At 42.5% G+C, this 20,796-nt stretch overlaps 1 protein-coding gene across 1 annotated transcript in view; it reads right to left on the minus strand.

Annotated features, from left to right (window-relative positions):
• Positions 1 to 1,462: 1,462 nt before the first annotated feature.
• The window catches only part of NOD2 (nucleotide binding oligomerization domain containing 2), a 42,002-nt gene continuing 22,668 nt past the window's right edge, over positions 1,463 to 20,796 (minus strand). The window contains exons 5-12 of the mRNA XM_075281861.1: positions 18,332 to 18,415; positions 17,455 to 17,538; positions 15,750 to 15,833; positions 15,587 to 15,670; positions 13,682 to 13,765; positions 13,040 to 13,123; positions 12,004 to 12,087; positions 1,463 to 1,545 (exon numbers count right to left, since the gene is read on the minus strand). Of these exons, the coding sequence (XP_075137962.1) occupies positions 1,470 to 1,545; positions 12,004 to 12,087; positions 13,040 to 13,123; positions 13,682 to 13,765; positions 15,587 to 15,670; positions 15,750 to 15,833; positions 17,455 to 17,538; positions 18,332 to 18,415 (664 nt within the window). The 3' untranslated portion in view covers positions 1,463 to 1,469. The remainder of the gene's footprint in view (positions 1,546 to 12,003; positions 12,088 to 13,039; positions 13,124 to 13,681; positions 13,766 to 15,586; positions 15,671 to 15,749; positions 15,834 to 17,454; positions 17,539 to 18,331; positions 18,416 to 20,796) is intronic.

Here is a 20,796-nt window from a genome sequence, read left to right on the forward strand (position 1 = left end):
AAAGCTCATTGTTTTTGGTTGTTGCGGAAACGCAGTGGAATAAACTCTGCATTTTACAGTACCATCAAAGTGAATGAGATTTTGGTTAATCCAAACCCTGCATTAAAAAATTGTGGAAAAGCTCTGTTAACACAGGATTTTAATTTTAGCTGGAATTGGAAGAAAAAATGCAGAGGGAACTGCAGCAAAAACTCAATGAAAAGTGCTACAGACGTACGTGCATGCCCACGATGAAGCTGTTATTGCTCCCCTTTGCTTCTGAGTCATGCCTTATTTTTTTTAAAAAGACAACAAGGGGTTAAAACTATGCAATATTTACATTTCTTATATCAATTTATATTCATATATTCAAGAATGTGTAACTTTAAATGATCTATAAATTTAAATATGGTTATGTTCATGGTAAAACCCCTTTAAGGGCCTAAATTAAATAGGGTAACACATAGTCAGGTTTATATTTTACTGTTGGCTGTGCACATGAGCCATGAAGAAAAGATATACAAAAAAACCCATACAAACAAGATTTTTTATAGCATGTACCTATGCCAATATGTCAGATTAACTGCCCTACCACTTTGTTATCAGCAAGAATCCCATTAGTCAGACCATCGCCAATAGGATATCAGTGGGATAATCTAACAGTAACCGCCAATGTCTTGGGTTAACCAGATCCTTTGAAACTTTTACTACTTAAGGGCCCCTTCACACAGCTGATACGCTGGCTGCTTTAGAACGTGTAAACGTTCCGTAGCAGCGGCATCTAAAGCAGTTTCCATTGTTTTCTATGGGAGCCGGCATACGTGCGCTCCCCATAGAAATGAATGGAAAAAGCATCCCATTCCTTTCTATGGCGAGCGCGCGTCTGCCGGCTCCCATAGAAAACAATGGAAACTGCTTTAGACGCCGCTGCTACGGAACGTTTACACGTTCTAAAGCAGCCAGCATTTCAGCCGTGTGAAGGGGCCCTTATATCTTTTTGTCTTTTTATATCTTTTCCTTAACTGATCTCAAAAACATCCACAAAATTATGACACTGCATTGAACTAATTTATAAATATTATACACCTCAAATATACAAAATGTAACACATTCAACGCTTTGAACTACTAATAATAGAGGAATATTTTAATATATTTTTTATTTTTTAATAAGTATTTGTATTCTCAGAAATTCTAAGAAACTAGGAGATCTGCAGGCCTGATGCCCCTTACACATAAGAACCATAGGAACAAGCCTAATAATTATATTACAGAAACCATAGTGTAGCTGCTTGTAGGATATATTCATTCTGATGTTGAGGTAATGGAGTCCAATTCTTCATTTATTGACTTTCTGGTGAGACTATTGTTAAGCTGCAGTACAAAGAATGAATGAGGGAAAGAGCGGAAGGCATTTTAATAAAATTCTTCTCAGTTCTCATTGAATATCTTTACCCATTTTGGGTGATGGATCAGGTTTAGATGAGTCGATCATCCCTTTACAAAGAGTCGATCCAGCTGTTCAAATGTTTCCATTTCTTCACTTGTGAGCTTAGTTCCTTTAAGCCTAGGGCGTCAAGAGAGGAAAGAGGCAAAATTATTGGCTGATAAAGTCAATGCTTTATTGGCTTCATTTGGTTTTCAAACCAGGGCTAGATTTCTCATAAGACCCTGGTATTAAAAACTTTCCCACAAAATACACGCCTGGCTATGGCTTCAATAGCCGCAGCCAAATCTGCCACAGAATAAACAGCTTTTCTGCATACATAATACAATACATGCGTAATACAATACAATACAATACAATACAATACAATACAATACAATATAATACAGAAATCAGGCTTACAAATACCTGCCATACCCATGACCTTTTTTGTTACCGTATATACTCAAGTATAAGCTGAATTTTTCAGCCCAGTTTTTGTGCTGAAAAAGCCCCCCTCGGCTTATACTCGAGTCAGCAAAAAAAAAAAAAATATATATTTTAAGAAGGGGTTGTCTATGCCCAGCCACAATATTAATGTATAGAATCTCCCATAAAATAGTGCAAAAAAAATTAAAAAAATAAAAGTTGTAAATCACTCCTTTCCCTAGAATACATACAAGAGTAGAAAATGACTGTGAAACATATACACATTAGGTATCCCTGTGTCTGAAAGTGCCTGGTCTACTGAATATAGGGGATCTGCAGTCCTCCTGTTCCGTCGGGAAGGGGTTGATAGGAGCACTTCAGATACCCTATATTCAGCCAGGCTGAATTCCAAGTGGGGGAAAAAAAAACTCAGTCCTCAAGCTCAGGGAAGGGGCAGACAGACAACCAAAACACCCCCTCCCCTTTCCCAGCACTTACTGCACCCAAGAACTCCGGCCATTTTAATTTTTGAAATTTTCCAGTAGCTGCTGCATCCCCCCCCCCCCCCCCCTCAGCTTATACTCGAGTCAATAAGCTTTCCAAATTTTTTGTGGTAAAATTAGGGGCCTCAGCTTATATTCGGGTCAGCTTATATTCAAGTATATAAGGTACTCCCTTCCTCTATTTGTCTTTTAACGTTTCATATTTACTTTATAAACAAAGACAGTACAAGAGACCATAGTACAAAGATGGACCAGATAACAGATTTGTGATTGCAAACCTGGACACAAAGGACCCAAAGGTCTATCTTTGTACTATACATACACCCGTGAGGTGTGAGGTACCCTGCAGCTGCATCCAATCCTAAGAGAGATCCTTGGCCAAGTGATCCCATCATCACCAAAACAGTTGTGTATGCACACAACCTAAAAGGTCAGCCTGTTTTTTTTTTTGTCATCTGAAATTATCACTATCAGTACGATCTGCACTACGGGTTGCTCGGTGTCTCTTTTCTTTTTGAGTACAAGAGACCATGAATTTTACTTTTTTTGTCACTTTAGTCATAAGAAATGGTTAATCCAATGGGTATCAATTTATGCTGGTGCAGATACAGTCAAGTTCTACACTGTGTGTACTCTTACAAGTATCCTACTAATATTATAAATATGAAAGTTTGGATGTTTGTGTGTTTGTTATTCAATCACGCAAAAACGGCTGAACGGATTTGAATGAAGTTTGGCATATAGATATTTTTTTACCTCGATTAAAACATAGGCTACTTTTTATCCCGGTAAATGACATGGCTTCACGACTGTTTTGAATTTAGGTTCACATACTATATTAAACTACTCTTGCAGCCGCCTTATCTCAGGTCCCAGGGCTGTTATCTCTCTATGTAAACACTCAGCCAACCCTCAGCGGTTTGTGTACATGCATTTGCATATTATCTGATCAGCTTAAGACAACATGCTCACACACTGGATGGGAAAACACCTTTAATCCAAATTGGCAATTTTCTACTTTTAAACATGCTGGGAAAAAGAAAATTTAATTTGTCACAAAATTCTAAAACAACGAGAGCTATGAGAGTAGCCAGAAGTCAACAGAGATCTCCTCAAGCGGAGCTGACGGGGATCATCGGCACCAACAACATGCTTATTATATGGTGTCCCAGCGAGCTGCTGAGATGCCGTAACAATCACAGGCACAGCACGAGGAATGAGTTTAGCAGCAGGCCAGCTTAACAGCTGCTGAAACGCCCGAGCAGGTGGATTATCGACACCAACAACACGCTCATGAGGAACAAGTTCAGCAGCTTGCCATGTTGCATGTGTGTAATACATTTTGAAACAGACTGTATGTGCGGAGAGAGAGATATCCTTAGTGGTGTCTTAAGGAAATAAAATCCTCTACAGTCTTCTAAAGTCCTTCTTCAAGATGCCGCTGGAAAGTTGAGTTTCCACCAGCAAGTGGAGTAGAGTTTTGTGGCGTATCCCAAAAGAAAAGTGCACTAGAGTGTAGACAGTCTAGAAGGTCAAGTGACACTCTGAGGTCAACCAAGGCATGTGTCCTCACTTCTCCTGATGATGTACGGGAAAGCATAAAAGACAGCTTTCCGGCCAGCAGAGGTCAGAACACACATTTGGTGCAGGCTCAGAGGAGACACGTGCTGAGCTCTGAGATTTGGCAATAATTTCCATAGAGTTTTTGGGGTCATGTAAATATTTTCAAATTACGAATTACTATAGTAACTGTAGTACTTTCTGACCTGCAATTATGGGCTGTTTTAATGAAGTCTGATGTCCACAGCTATAGATGAATTAATGGATTACTTCTAGCAGTGGCGTAACGAGGAATGGCGGGGCCCCGTGGCGAACTTTTGACATGGGGCCCCCCCTCCCCAAACCGATGCCGAAGACCTCGACTGACCCCCTCCTCCGCACTCTATTATGTCCCTTAGTAAGCCCTGCACACAGTATTATCCCCAATAGTGTCCCCTGCACACACAGTATTAACCCCTATAGTGTCCAATGCACACAGTATTAACCCCTATAGTGTCCCCTGCACACACGGTATTAACCCCTATAGTGTCCCCTGCACACATGGTATTAACCCCTATAGTGTCCAATGCACACACGGTATTAACCCCTATAGTGTCCAATGCACACACAGTATTAACCCCTATAGTGTCCAATGCACACACAGTATTAACCCCTATAGTGTCCAATGCACACACAGTATTAACCCCTATAGTGTCCAATGTACACACAGTATTAACCCCTATAGCGCCCCTGCACACACAGTATTATCCCCCATAGTGTCCCCATATGTCCCACTGTGGACACCTATAAACATTTATTATACTCTGGGGTCTGAAAAGACCCCAGAGTATAATAATCGGAGACCCGGGGGATTAAAACCATTAAAAGAACAGAGACAGTTGCTTACCTGTTCCTGTCGGCTGTCCTGTCCGCTCTTGTCCAGCTTTAATGACGTCAGACGTCACATGACCCGGGAAGCTGACCTGGGTCATGTGACGTCAGAGACGTCAGACACAAATGACGGAGGCCTGGCAGGATCGCGGAGAGGTAAGTAACACTGTTTTTTATGTTACCTTACTCCTCCCGGTGCGCCGATCATTATACTCGGGGGTCTGCAAAGACCCCCGAGTATAATGATAGCCTCTGTGGGCCCCGCGGTGTCACTTGCCGATCCCGGCCCAGCCAGGATCGGCAAGTGAATGGGGCCCGTAACGGACTTTAAAAAAAAAAAAACGCAGCGGTAGCGGCTGTCACCGGGCCCCCTAATGGCCCGGGCCCCGTGGCAGCTGCTACTGCTGCTACCACGGTAGTTACGCCCCTGACTTCTAGAGACATCTGATTTGTACGACCACCTTTATGTGCCATATATTTACTCTGGTATCTTCTAGAAATACCAGCAGCAAGTCATGAGAAGTTGCCGGTGATTTGGAAATGCCCTGTGCAAAGTCCATTCCCTGTTAGAGATGTCTTAGGCTAAGGACCCTCATAGCGGGCCACAGCAAAATAGCGCTGTGGGAAAAACCGCAGTGGCAACATATCGTGGTTTTCCCCGCAGCGCTTTTCACAGAAAGTTCATAGAGGTTTCCTCTGTAGACTTTCTGCTTATATTATACCTACAGGGAAACTGCCAGCATCTAATGTGACTGGAAATTAAAAGAAACTTGGAGAACACTTTTCTTTTTTTTTTTTTTTTTTTTTTGGTCTGGGGTCGTAATTTTACAAGCATGTCTTGTATCTCATCATTGATAGAGCTAGTCTGAGGTATTATTATGAGTCCATTCACACGGAGGAAAATGGTGAGGAATTTGGTGTGGAATTTCAGTGCTGAAAAAAAAGCCTCCCATTGACTTCAATGAGTTGTGCTAGCTTTTTATTTCGCTAGCGTCTACCACACCAAAATAAGATGCTGTTTGTGACATAGTGAACTTAAAGAGATTGTGATGAAAAGTTAAGCAATTTTCATATTGTCTAATTACTCTCAGATTTTAATGAGTTGGGGGCTGTATTAATGTTAGTGGTCTGGTGACTGAAATACATTTAGTGGCCTAGTCTGGGGTCTGAACTGTGTTTAGGGATCTGATCTGTCATCTATATGAGTTTATATGACTGAGCTAAGACCTACCGTAATTGATTTTAAGGGTATGATCTAGGGTTCAAAGTGTAGGTGCCTGATGAGGGACCTGAAGGAGTTTAAGGATCTAGCAACCCAGAGAAGTAGTGAGGAGAGGATGGGAGTAGTCACTTTTCATGATTAGGTTCACAGTGGTCAGTATGCTCTCTACCAAAACCTCTTGCACGCTTTAGGGTCCATTCACACAGAGGAAAATGGTGAGAAATTTGGTGTGGAATTTCAGGCTTTTTTTTTTTCAGCACTGAAATTCCACACCAAATCCCTCACCCTTTTCCTCCATGTGAATGGACCTTTAGGCCGAAAAAATTTGGGAAAAAACAGTACTTGCAAAAGTGGATGGGATTCATGCGAATACCAAACCCACTTTGTGGAAAAAAATCGCAGCTTAGGATAGATCATCAATATTTTTATCCTGGAAAAACCCCTTTAGGCTAAGGCCCCACAATGCAAAAACACAGTGGGAAAAAAATTCTGTGTAAGATTTCATTTAGGCCGGGGCGGTTTTGAAAATCGCAGAATGTGAATTATATCTATGGAAACGCCGGCGGTTTGCCCATAGATATAATTGTAACAGAAAGTGTGCGGAGGAAAACTCTGTGAACTTTCTGTTCAAAGTGCTGCAGGAAGAACCACAATGCGTTCACGTCGCGGTTGTTCCCAAAGAGCTTTAGTGCTGCGTTTCCGGCCCTTAGAGTTGGTGCATCGAAGAAGGGGCCTGCAGTGTGGATCTTTGTGGTAATAGTTTTCCTCTGGAGCGCACCCTGTGGTATTATCTCCTGCCTGATGGTGATTGGGAACCCCTTGATGGTGAAGTGCAGGATTAAAAGGAGATAGGTTCTTTACGGTAATCAGACATCAAACATCTCAAAAAGTAGCCCCTTATATGATGCACAGTTTTTTGAAAACACTCGGCTGGAGCATAGAAGCCAGTTTCTTCTCTTGTCTCAAAGTGTACCCTTTTCTTCAGTTCTACAAAATTACCTACAATGCCCAGGCTGCGGGAATATGTCCAAACAAGGCTGCTGGTTCCAGCCAGCAGCTTAAGGGTGCATTCAGACTACGTAACGCCGGGCGTGTATGAGAGCCGTACACGCCGGCATTACGGCAGACTGCCGAACACTTCCCATTCACTTCAATGGGAGCGCTCGTAACAGCGGCGTTTACGAGCGCTCCCATTGAAGTGAATGGGAAGTGTTCGGCAGTCTGCCGTAATGCCGGCGTGTACGGCTCTCATACACGCCCGGCGTTACGTAGTCTGAATGCACCCTTAGAGGGCATTCACACGATGTATTGTGGCACTGATTCTTGCACGATAACTCATGTAAGAGTCAGCACTGCAAAACAGAATCCCATTGACTTCAATGGGTTCCGTTTAGCACGTGTAACACATTGAAATCAATGGGAGGCTTTTTAACTCATTGATTTCAAAGTGTTACGCACGCTAAACCCATTGAAGTCAATGGCATTCTGTTTTGCAGCGCTGATTCTTACACGAGTTATCGTGCAGGAATCAGTGCCGCATTACATTGTGTGAATGCCCCCTAACAGGCCTAGCCATGATATGAGGCTCGTAGAAATGTCTCCTCACAGACTTCATTCAAGTTCATCTGCAATTTCTAAACGTCAACAGATTAAAGCAGGGGTCCTCAAACTGCGGCCCGAGGGCCACATGCGGCCCGCCAAGCACTTCTGTCTGGCCCCGCCGACAACGCCGGCAGTCGTGCATTTATAATGAAGCTCCTGGGGAGCTCGGGCCAGGCCATGGAGTGCACTTCACTTTACCTATTGGAGGGCACCGCTCCCGATGTCTGTGCGACCTGCTCTGCCTCCGGCCCACTGTTTAAGAAGTTTGAGGACCCCTGGATTAAAGGTACTAAACTGGCCATGCTGCTAAAACCTAAGGGTGCATTCACATGGAGGAAAATGGCACTGAATTTGGTGTGGAATCCGTGTCAGAGTCAGAAAAAGGAACCCATTGAAGTCAATGGGAGACTTTTTTTTTTCAGTGCTGAATCTGACGCGGATTCCACACCAAACTGAGCGCCATTTTCCTCCGTGTGAATACACCCTAACGTCACACTCATAACTCCCTCCTGAGTTGTGAGAATAGACTAACTCCTCTCCCTGCTGGGATGTCTTAAGGTCTCATATGCTTTTATTTAGGCATTGTGGAACAGTCAGTACAGTCCAACTTAAAGTTACATAATACTAAAAATTCAAATAAGATCAATATCATGTTATACCAATGCAAAATTCTCAATTAATATCTGGCCCAATTTATACAGAAAATTACAGGGAGCCCAGCAGGTGCGAGAGCATTCAGATCACCATATTGGAAGTTTTTTTTCAGCATTGCCATGGATTTATCATTTGGCAATGTTCAAGATCTGCAAGCACAAAAAAGAGTGGCCATGCAGAAACAAATGTAGGAACACATCTAGACTAACTCACATGAAAAGGCATCACTAGTTTATTAGGCAAAATAGACTCTGACACTGGCAGGGAAAATGAGCACGACTGTCCTACTACTTCTCACATTTACACCTAGCCAATGGACGTCATTAATATCGCCAAGATGAAGACTCCTCATCCTCTTCCACACCAACATCAGTCATCCAAAATGGAATGTGTGTCCAGGAAACAGCAATATGCGCTCACCCACCCAGCTATTCTGCAACTTTACTAGCACCTGGCCAAGATGCTGGCAGTGATGTTGTTGCTGTTTCACATAGTGGATTCCATTGTATTTCTTCAATTGATGACATGCGCTTGTCCTCGATGGAAGATATATAGACGCCATTATTTCTTTTGGAAAGCTGTCCCTGCTTTATTTCACTGAGTGTGGCTTTCCCTGCATATGTCGGTCTGGAAAAAGGTGCACGCCACTGTTGATACGTAGATTGGCAATTATGGACAAAGACAGTCCATGGCATTCATGGCCTACTGGCTTTATATATTGATTAACTGTGGCCACAATCCAGAAATGTAACAAGGCTTGGTGCTGGTTCCACCCTGTTTGTACTGGCCCAGTTACAAAACCATGCAGGGCAAATCTGCCTCCTCTGGATCCTCCTCTTTAGACTGTTTCCCTAACCCATCTTCACCAGGGCAAGGTGTTGCTTCCACTCCTCCGCCATTTTATTAACATGTATAGTGGTTTAAGAGAGGTGCTTCCTTTATTATATATCTTACAGGGAACACTTACAGGGAACCTAGACTGCCTTGATGCTCTTTATAATTTATTTACATTTACATCTGCGGCATACATCCAGCTATATTTAGAAAAATAAGAATATCCACGATCTGTAAGACATATTTTGGTTTACGCTAAACCTTTCTCAATTGCCTTAGCAGGTTGTCCCAGAAGTTTAGAAGTGCATTGGCTTTACAGGCAGCCCGAATAGCTAGATTTAAGAGTAACCAAAGCAGAGGAGAAGCAGAGAGTGGTGAGTAATGAATCCAGCTCACCACTTACAATCTGGACATCATACTGTGTATGAGGTCACTGAGTAACCAATACTGTATGTGAAGACACTGAGAGAGCTTTTATACTGTGTGTGGGGGGCAATAAAAGGACCATTATACAATGTGTTTCTGATGGCAATAAGAGGGAATTGTACTGGGGATGCATTATTCATACTTGGCAACTCTCTCAGAACAGAAAGTCCCAGAAAAATGGTTGACCTCCTAGAGTACCAGAAGTGTGGACAAATTTACCAAGACTGGAAGAATGCTCCTGCATCTGTTAGGCTCTCAATCACTTTATATGTAACACTCTTAAATTATTTGACAGTCATGCTTTGAAAGAGGCGCAAGACTGGCAGCTTACGTGTCTGTGTTACAAAATCGGGCTTGACATGCACAAAAAGGGGTTTGGCTTCATGAAAAGGGGCATGGCCCACCTGGAAATCTTTACTCCATTGGTAGGTCCCATCCCCCCAACACCAACTTCCTCCACAATCCCATTTCCTTATAATGGAATCTGCAAGAGTTTACATTGAGCTGTGTTGTCACTTTGTTGGGAAAAGACGTGTTACATACTACGTGCTATTCTTCCCATCAAATCTTCCCATCAAGTGCTGTCAGTAGCTTCATTGATAATCAATTGCCACTTTGGGGGTAGTTGGTTGGATCTCTTATTCAGAAGGCAGTACGTCTCTTGAATGGGTTAAGAACACCGATCTGATTTCTATATAAAATGAAACACTTGTGCAAGATGTTACTCAGCAGTTTCTCAGTATTTCATATGCTGCACAGAGGTAACAGCTTAGTCAGGTTTCCCTTCTATTTCATTTCACATTCCTGGTAAATCTTTAGTGACCTTAAAGAGGACCTTTCATCAGATTGGGCACAGGCAGTTTTATATACTGCTGGAAAGCTGACAGTGCACTGAATTCAGCACACTGTCAGCTTTCCCGAACTGTGCCCCGGGTAAAGCACTATAGGTCCTGGTACCGTAGCTCTTTACAGTCAGAAGGGCGTTCCTAATAGTCAGTCAGGTACGTCCTTCTCCACAGCAGCGCCTAAGGCGCTATACTGTGTGAGCGGGGAGGAACGCCCCCTCCCTCTGCTTACACAGCTCGTCCATAGACAAGTATTATCAGGAGGGGAGGGGGGAGTTCCTCCCCGCTCACATTCTACAGCACAATAGGCGCTGCTATGGATAAGGACGTTCCTGACAGACTGTCAGAAACGTCCTTCTGACTGTAAAGCGCTACGGTACCAGGACCGATAGCGCTTTACCCAGGGCACAGATCGGGAAAGCCGATAGTGCGCTGAATTCAGCGCACTGTCGGCTTTCCAGCAGTATATGGAACTGCCTGTGCCCAATATGATGAAAGGTCCTCTTTAGGGCCTATTCACACGGAGTAAAATGGCGTGTAATTTGGAGTGTTTTTTTTACACGTGGCGTTTCAGTAGCGTTTACGGAGCGTTTTTTGGAGCATTTACGGAAGCGTTTTTTTACACGCGTAAATGCTCCAAAAAATGCTCCGTAAACGCTACTGAAACGCCACGTGTAAAAAAAAAACCACTCCAAAATACACGTGTAAATTTTTTACACGTGTAAAAATTACTCTCCAAATTACACGCCATTTTACTCCGTGTGAATAGGCCCTTAAAGAGCAGTAGGTCACTGCAGATCTGTCTATGGTATGGGATCTAAGTGAGGGCAGGTCTGGAATCCATTCCTAGGGTGGTTGGAAATGACTACAGAAGTGAGGAGCCAAAGATGGCATGGTAGCAATCTCATCAGTCATCATATTTGTCTGGGGCAGATGGAGAAGGAAAGAAAACACTCTACAGTCTGCAGAGCACCTACCACTATTCAGTCATTGTATCATACTGATAACTTTACCTAGACAGCTAGCTCTTCCCAAGCTCCTAACTCCTCCTACCTTGTTTTAGATTTTATAACCCTGGCAATTTTTTTTTTGTTTAGAGACTACACCTACATATAACTACATATATTTTTGGTGACCTATCTTTACTCACATCACTCCCTGTCTTTCCAATACTGCTTACTATCTAAACTTATGTAAGACACACCAGGGAAAGTTTCAATGTGTCTACTGTTGCTCAAGATCTAAAGAAATCTACACATCCTTGTGCCCATTCCACTGTGCCCTTGAGACCCCTTTTCTGTTGAGTGGAGTAAAGGCATTTTCATGTGCTCAGAATGAATCTGTAAGAAGATGGTGTCTCACTTCTGGAACCCTGACCTAATCGGGGAACAGGGTCATCCATTTTTGTGTCAGGGTAAATGCAGAGGTGGCCATGCTTGTGTGGCTTCTCAGTGTCTATTAGTTACAAACCTACTCCACCCCCCACCACAAAAAAACCCCACATAAACGCCTTCATATTTACAGATGCATAGCAATACAGACTGATATTGAAATATGCTTCATAAGAAAGAGCTCTTCAAACAGAGAGTTAGTGCATTGTGCCTAAACAGGCCGAGGGACATGTCTTATTTTCCCTGCTCCGTGGCAAACTTACCATATAGCTGTAATAATGTTGTTAGACTTCAGAGCTTCAGCTAGGGCGGATACGCCAATTTTACTGAAATCGTTGTTAGAAAGTCTAAAATAAAAACAGAAAATTACAATATTGGAATAAAGGTTGTGTCTCTGAGCTCCTAAACTGTGACAGCATGAAAGGACATTGGAAAAATTGTATTCATAAAGGCATTACGCTGTGCAACGTGAAGCAGGTTTATCAACAAGGCGCATGCATGTCAATTCAGACTCTGCAATGATTTCTTCCACTTTTCTAATCAAAGAAATGGATTGTTGATCAATGAGTCCTAATCTCTGTGTCCTCAAAGTCATTGCCATAGACACATATATTGGAGAAATCTGGCCTTATGACATTCAGCCCAACGAATGTCACAGACAATGTCCAGCTTCGCAGATCTCCTTGTAGTTACACATTAGCTGGTTGTAGGCTGTCATGAATAATAGCTTGAGGAAATAAGGGCAGCCTTACTCATCTATTACCTGCATTAGGCTGAAGCCCCACGTTGCGAAAATGCAGTGTTTTACAATACCTGCAAAGTGGATAGAAATCTGGCTTAATCCCATCCACACATTGCAGGAAAAAATCTGCAGCGGAAAAGCAGAGCATGTCAATTATACCTGTGGAAACAATGGTGTTTTATATATAGGTATAATAGGGGTTGAAAATCCACAGAAGAAAACTCTGCAAAATCGCAAAGAAAAATGGTGCAGACAAAAGTGTCAGGGCCAGTTCACACGGAGTTAACGCGCTCACATTCTGGCACGTATACACGTATCAGAATGTGAGCGCTCAAAACAGATCCCATTCATTTCAGTGGGTCGTGGGATCTGTTTTGAGCGCTCACATTCTGACACATGTATACGTGCCAGAATGCGAGCGCGTTAACTGGCCTTTATATGTTTTTTCCGTGGTGTTTTTTTTTTTTGGTGCACTTTGTCATGTGGGAACTTATACATCACAAATATAGGGATAGTGGGTATGACCTCACTGCTGAGTATATTGAGCATTTTCTTACTTCAAAATCTTCAAGGCAGAGTTTTTCTTGAGGCTTTCTGCTATTAATATGGCGTCATTATCCTGAAGTTTGTTTTCATCAAGCCTGCAAAAAACAGAAAGCAGAAATTTTTATATAATTTGTTCGGCATTTAGCTGACATATTGGGTAGTGGCATAAATAACAATTTTGATACATCCATTTCTCAACCAGTGCCATGGGAAGGTTAGCGGGTTGGCATTTACAGTAGCCTGTCTTCCGCTCATGATGTGACAGGAAGTCTGTACAGAATGGGGGGAATTTATAAATGTATCTATGTTGAATCTTTGGCACAAAACCTTGTGCCAATAGAACATCTGTGTCCTGCATATTTATTATAACTTATGCCAGTTTTCTGGCATGGATTATACAGTCAATCTATGCCAGTTCCGGACTGGCACTGGTTTAGATTTCCATTCTGGGGCACAGGCTTGAGCACCTTGTCCCTGTCTGGGGTTGTTACTAAGACAGATGTATGAAACGGTTCTATTGGAAATTTTATTTTGCCATAGCTCCACTGCTGTATCAAAACAGCACTAAGGAAAATTTACACGCAATATATTTGTCAAATGTGTCATTGCAATGTATGGGATTTTATGAAATATCTCTATATGGCCAAACCAACCAGAGTTCCTCCAATACAGTGTTCTTCTCCAACATGCCAGCCAGGGCCTCACCACCCACACGTCCTATGTTGTTTCCCACCAAGCTGAAAATCAAAAATGTGAGATACTTAGAATAGGTTACAATAAATTATAGAATTGTTATAAAATATTTGTAAGTCAAGTATAAAAAGTCTATAACATTTCTCATATTTTAACCATTTCTGTTTCTCCATCCAAGCTCTTCATTGTTCGGTTCTCCGTGAGATAAAATATTCCCTTCTCTTCTCTTTTTTGTCCTTTTTTATCCCCTGTTTGCTTGTTTATGAAAATGAACTTTTAGTTGTGCTGGTTTGATGGATATATATCGAATCTGCTATGTTTACCATGCTCATTGCTCTCTAGCAGCAAGTATAATATACTCTGCTAGACTATTCATTTGTATAAGGAAAGCTGAAACCAAATGGATCTGTAGTAAGTGACTATAATCCCTCAGTATAAGGAAAATGTTTGTTCTCGTACCGTGTTAGCCAGTGGGTAGGAAATATAAAAAAACAAAAAACGTAATGGTCTTCAGTAGTTGATACCTTTTTAATGGCTCACTAATAATGATGACAGATTACAATCTGTCATCATTATTAGTTAGCCATTCACATTAGTTAGCCATTCCGTTCACAAAGATGTCCGATTTTTGAAGCGGACAGCAAAACCCGACATGTAGGTTTTTGCTGTCCGCTTGAAAAGTCGGACATCTTTGTGAACGGACAGTTAAGGACACCCACGGACAGTAAAAGAACGCACCCGATGTCCATTTCAATCAATGCAAAATGTAATGGACACAGCTAGTGTCCGATGCTAATATCCACGCAAGATTTTGCACGGACATTAGCTGTCGGACACCGAAGGTAGTGTGAACGCTCCCTAAAAAGTGACAATTGTCTTAATAAATCAATTCCTTAAATAATTCCAATCCAAATGATTAACAATTTGTTATCTATTACCTGAAACGTCTAGAGGTATTGGCTATATAACAAGATTTCTATAAATATATTCCATATAAATGAACATACAGTCAGAATATATGTCCCTTCCTCCAGAAGTCAAGGGGGTTTTCTATGACTTACATGATGACCACTTATTACAATAGGTCACTAATATGTGATAACTGGCGGTCCAATACCTGGCACCTCTGCTTACCAGCTGTTTGAAGAAGCTATGGTCTCTTCCCTGCGCCAATGATGGTCGCAAGGTCCATGGAGCAGCAGCAGCAGCTCAGTTCTGTTCAAGTGAATGGGACTGAACTGCAATACCATGTACAATGCCCCAATGCAATGTATTTCACTACACTTGATATTAAGTGGAAAGACCACAGTGATCACCCAAATACTGCACCCTCTTCAACCAGTTGATCTGTAAGGGTTCCAGGTGTCACATCCAGTTAAATCACAAACTAAGTCTAGGTCATCAATGTGCAAATCCTGAAAAAGACCTTGAAAACCCATGAGACCTCCACCGATCAGCAGAACGATGTAGTGCCTTTAATGTTTATTCAAACACAATAGCTCGGCCATACAGGCGGTTGTGCCTGGTACTGCAGCTCAGTTATGGTTCCTTGAATCGTGATAAGTTGCGGAGCCACTGTACCTGGATAAATACTGAATATTGCATAGCACTATGCTGCTTGGTAGGAGCTTCATCAATGTCAATTCCTAAAAACTGTGCTTACATTAGAGCATGATGACAAAGTTATTGTGAGCAGTCACCAGCAATTTGTAGAAGAAGCGCGTAGACACATATACACTTATACAGTATATATTGGCAAGTGTGGGCCTTGAATGCCAGACTCTTCTTAGTGGGAATACAATACTGCATGAATTTTCCCTACTTGTTTGCACTTGTGAATTAATAGTACATAGAATAATACTTACCTGAGCCATATCAGAGTTTTGTTATCCTGCAGGGCATCGGCAATAGCTTTTGCCCCATTATCACCCACCTTGTTCCCCCAGAGTCTGAAAATGAAACATGTGATTTTTGGTCAGTTATATTATTAACAATGCCAGTCCTATTGCTAATGGATTCTTTACTTACCCCAGATATTTAATTGATTTGTTCTTACTGAGACCATCTGCTAATATCTGTCCCCCGAGATCAGTGATAAAGTTATTTCCAAGCCTAAGGAAGATTATACATGATTTTTTTTTTTTTTTTTTTTTTTTTTTTTATACCAGTAGAAAAGATGTACCATGAAGTGCTTGGACCACATGTAACCCCCCCACCCCCATATAATGTGCCGAAATACTGGTGTCTTCTTCCATTATGGGGGATGTAGTGTTCTTCACTGGGAGAGGACCCAGGTGTAACCACTACCTCTCCACCTCCTACAGCTGAAATGCTAAGCAGCACCCCAAATCTAGCGTAGAACTAGACTTTTTCTTTAAGACATTTTTGTAATGACTACCAAGTGAGTAGGGTTGAGCAATCGGGATCGGAAAAGATCGGATTCTGATCAGCGATCAAGTAATTTTCACGTTCGCGATTGGATGAAAAATGATCGGAAATTGGATTTTAAAATCGATCCTGAAATCTGAAGATCGGCTCAACCCTACTCCATAAACATAAAGTAACTAGGGTTGAGTGATCGGGATTGGAAAAGATCAGATTCCCATCGGCGATCAAGTAAATTTCACGATCGGGATCGAGATCGGATGGAAAATGAAATCGGATTTTAAAATCGATCCTGAAATCTGAAGATCGGCTCAACCCTACAAATAAGTGCTACCCAGGAATCCTAATGAAATTTAGCAAAATTGTTAAACCTAAACTCTACCTTAGCCTTTTTTTTTTTTTTGGAAAGGGCAACTAATCTGTGCTCCATAGACTTTTATCTATGTATGTATCTTGTATCTATGGAGCATATTATGGGGGTAAGGTCACTCCTTAAGGAGAGACCACCAATTAGGTGTGTGGAGACTTATACAGCCATAGTCGCTCCACTGTAAGGGATCATGGGAGGAATATGCAAATCTGTCTCCCAAGATGTAAATAGAGAGACAGTGCCTCTGTTATGCTGCCCTCTATAGGAAGCACCCTGAACATCATGCCCGACTTTCCCAGAAGCCTTTACTGCATAAAGAGGGATTTTTACCAAGCTAGTTTCCTATAGAGGGCAGCATAACAGAGGCACTGTCTCCCTATTTACATCTTGGGAGACAGATTTGCATATTCCTCTATGGAGCATGTCATGCTTTGTATTTGTTTTAAACAGGTCATGTTTTTATATGGAAATATCCATCTTTGGCATATTCTCATTAGGATAGGTCATCATTATTAGATCTGTGGGGGTCCAACAGCCGAAACCACCAAAGCAGTTATCTCTGGTCCCTGCCTAGTGGCCAGGTGTGGTACTGCAGCTCAGCTCCCACTTTAGGAAATGGCCCTGTATAGCTGATCAGTGAGACCATCTATAAACCCCCCCACTGATCAAGTATTTATTGCCTATCCTAGGGATAGCCCATATAAACAAAATTGGATGTCGTCATTAAGATGTGATAGTGTGACCCAAAATTATGTCAAAATACCCACGAGTTAGTATACATTTAGACAGTCTATAAAAGTGCACCAAATTTATCATTCAAAATTAACTCTTTTTCCAGACTGTTTATAAGGGGAGCGGTCATTGTCTGACTGCTTCCTACTATGCCATAGACATGCCGTCAGCGCGGGATACAGTATGTCATCAATGCAGAGCTCCACTTTATAGTATTTCGTTATTGCAGCAGTATTATTTTTATACCTCAAGGACAGAAAGTTCTGCTTATGTTTCAGCACATTAGCAATTGAAGTCATGCATTCATCTGTCAGTCTATTGTTGAATAACCTAGAACATATAGGGATATCAGTTAATAGATCCAAACAATGTTTCAGCCGTGTTCACACCATGTTTAGCCAACATATACTATACATTGTGTATCTTTACTTGGGTTCATTCTGGTCTTACTACAGTCTGTATGAACAAAATAGGACATACAGTACAATGCCAGATCCCATACAATGGATATATCTGATACATCATACACAGAAGGAATATAATTGATTTTCATTTCTCTGCAAACATTCTTTATAAAAATATATGAGCTGAATACAGTGTGAACAGAGCTTTATACACAATACGATTTACATGTTTGAATTTGGAAAAGGCATACACAATAGTATATTGGCCACCTTATAGGTAAAACATACACCCCTATGTGTGAGCTAGAATTTAGCAACCAAGCTCCACACTAAGGGCCCCTTCACATGGAGTTTACGCTCGGTGTATTCTGTCTACGCTCGGTGTATTCTGTCCATTTTACACGTGTAAAAATACACGTGTAAAATGTAGTTAGCCATTGAGTTCAATGGCTTGTTCGTATAATGCGCATCTTTTTGCGCGCAAACAGACGCGCGTTATATGAACATTCCATTTTTCTTGTTCCTATGACAGAAAAGTAAAATAGAATTCCCTAACCTAAATGTGAACTCAGCCTTGGCGGGAACATTTGCTGTGTGTGAAAGCCTAAATTTATTGTAAATGATATTGTTTATTAGTAGGTTTATGTATTTACAATGGCTTCACTGTTAGCATATGATCCATAATGTTAGTCACATCATTTCATGAGGACTGTACATACGCAATTTTCTGGAAGTCTGGCCAGTGTAAAACATGCTCCATGAGTCTGCAGATACCTTTGTCAGTAATGTTGTTGTCTCTTAAACTGTAATGAGAAAAGATTTTTATTTAGAAAAATACATTTACATTACTCATCTCTGGTGCTTCCATGGCCTGCGCAGTCCTTCATCGAAGCCGACATGCACCTACACTCACCCTGCCGCTTTACTGCGCAAGCACCAGCACGAGGAGTACACCGGCAGGGTGAGTATAGAGCTTTTTTATTTTTATTGCGGGCATGGGTGGCTTAATAGCAGAGCAATTTGGGATGCTAAATCCACCCCTCATTCATAAGATTTAGTGTCCCAAAGCGCTCTCACAGATTTCCTTTAAGGCTAAGGCCCCACGGGATGATCTGCAGATATAAAGCGCCTCAGGAAAAACTGCGGCGGCAATGCATTGAGGTTCTTCCCACAGCGCTTTAAATAGAAAGTTCACAGCGTTTTCCTCCACGGATTTTCTGTTTCAATTATATCTATGGGGAAACTGCAGGCATTTCTCTAGATAATAATAATATGGGGGGCGGAGCCTGACCGTCATCGTGTATGGAGTGCTAGGCCTGCAGCTCCTCCGTACCGAGAGCCAGAAACGGATCACTTACCTCTCCAGCAGCTACGAGAATGGGCAAATCCAGCAGGGATAGGAGCAGTGATACCCCAGGTACCCCAATAGCGAAGCATACCTCCGGGGAAGTTCACAAATTCTTCCGGAGAAAGAACGCACAGTCTCCACAACTGGCGCGCAAGATGGCGCCTGGTGATGCGGATGTGCGTGAGGGGGGAGATGACTCAGATGGAGAGAGCACCGCCAGCTTAGATAAGCAGGACTTCTCCGCTAATCTGATCACCAAGACCTATCTAAAAAAGGTTTTGACACAAGCGATGGCCCCTGTTTTGGCCGAAATAGCCGACATGAGGGCGGATCTCAACAACATGCATAAGAGGACTGAATCCTTGGAAGAAGGATGCAGCGCCATTACCACTCATGCTGCAGCTTCCACACAACACCTCACGCTTCATCACAGACACCTCAACAGGGCTTATGATATGATTGAGGACCTTGAAAATCGCAATAGAAGACGCAATGTGCGTATAAAAGGACTCCCGGAGTCATATGCTCCAGAATCCCTGAGGGAAGTTGTTATGGCGATATTCACCTCTCTACTAGGCCAAGACAGGGCCGCCATTATTCAAATAGAACGCGTTCACAGAGCGGTCAGACCAAAGCCCAAAGATGATGAACCCCCACGAGATATAATATGTGGTTTGCTAACTTCGGTCGACACATCCGCAATTTTACAGGCAGCAAGAGAGAAAAGGCCTCTGCATTATGAACATCACGACTTCCAATTATATCAAGATGTGGCCCCGTCCACATTAGCAAAACGACGACTGTTGCGCTCGCTTTTGGAGGCCCTCAAAGACAAAGGCCTGCCGTATGCATGGCTGTTCCCCTTCAGCCTATCCATACTTAAGCAAGGCCGCCGTATCATTACCCGCTCTCCTGAGGACCTGGCCTCGGCGTGGCCCCTACTAGACATCCAGCCTATACCAATCCCCTCGTAGATGGCAATACCCGAAGACATATCGGCTTTACCACCTTTGCCGCAGCCGGATTTCTTTCAACAGCCTGAGACCTTCAGGTCCCCGAAATCGAGGAAACTTGCAAACAAACGCAAAGATCAGGACTCGATGTAACTATTCTGCTGATGGATTCACTACAGATCCTCGTCTTACATAACAACAACCTGTAAGTCCAAACCCACATATATCAGCGACAGCGTGATCCTGCACCCAAGCCCCTTTCATGGTTCATTACCTGACTCGGACACTGTTTTCCCCCCCACCCATCCCACCCCACCAACCTTTCCCCTAACTAGGCTTCCTTCAACGGACATGCTATCTTATTCTGTGGACTTATGCTCCTGTGGACCCAGGTACCCTTCACAATCTCCCCAGTGATTTTGAGACCGCCTCACCTAGTTTAAGGTTATCTGATAGTGAATTAGAGTTTTGTTCCCTTCCTATGCTCATTCATAGTTGCATAGCCTCTTTCACGTACTTTCTGAACCTGTCTGGACTTATGAGACAATGTCTTCTGTGCGATAAAGCGCAACAAGGTCTGTCCTGCGATATTGCCTGACGTTTTGGCTAATAAGTGCTTGATCTTATGTACCAAGCACTCATGTGTTTCAGACCTGTTCAAGTTTATGTTTTGATTCTTTTAGTGTATCCTAGGGGACGCTTCTCCCCGGATCCCCGGGTCCCCCGGACATAGGTTCGTTGGGCCCCGCGGGTTCGGGGGGCTGCTGTTCTCCGGACCCTCCTAGAGAGGGGGAATTTTATTTTATTTTATAGAATTGCACTCATATAATGTGCTATGTTTTCTTGAGGTTCTGTCTCATCTGCTTCACCCTCCTCACTTTTC

This window comes from Leptodactylus fuscus, chromosome 7 (genome assembly GCF_031893055.1).
Source record: "Leptodactylus fuscus isolate aLepFus1 chromosome 7, aLepFus1.hap2, whole genome shotgun sequence".
Classification (NCBI taxonomy): Eukaryota; Metazoa; Chordata; class Amphibia; order Anura; family Leptodactylidae; genus Leptodactylus; species Leptodactylus fuscus.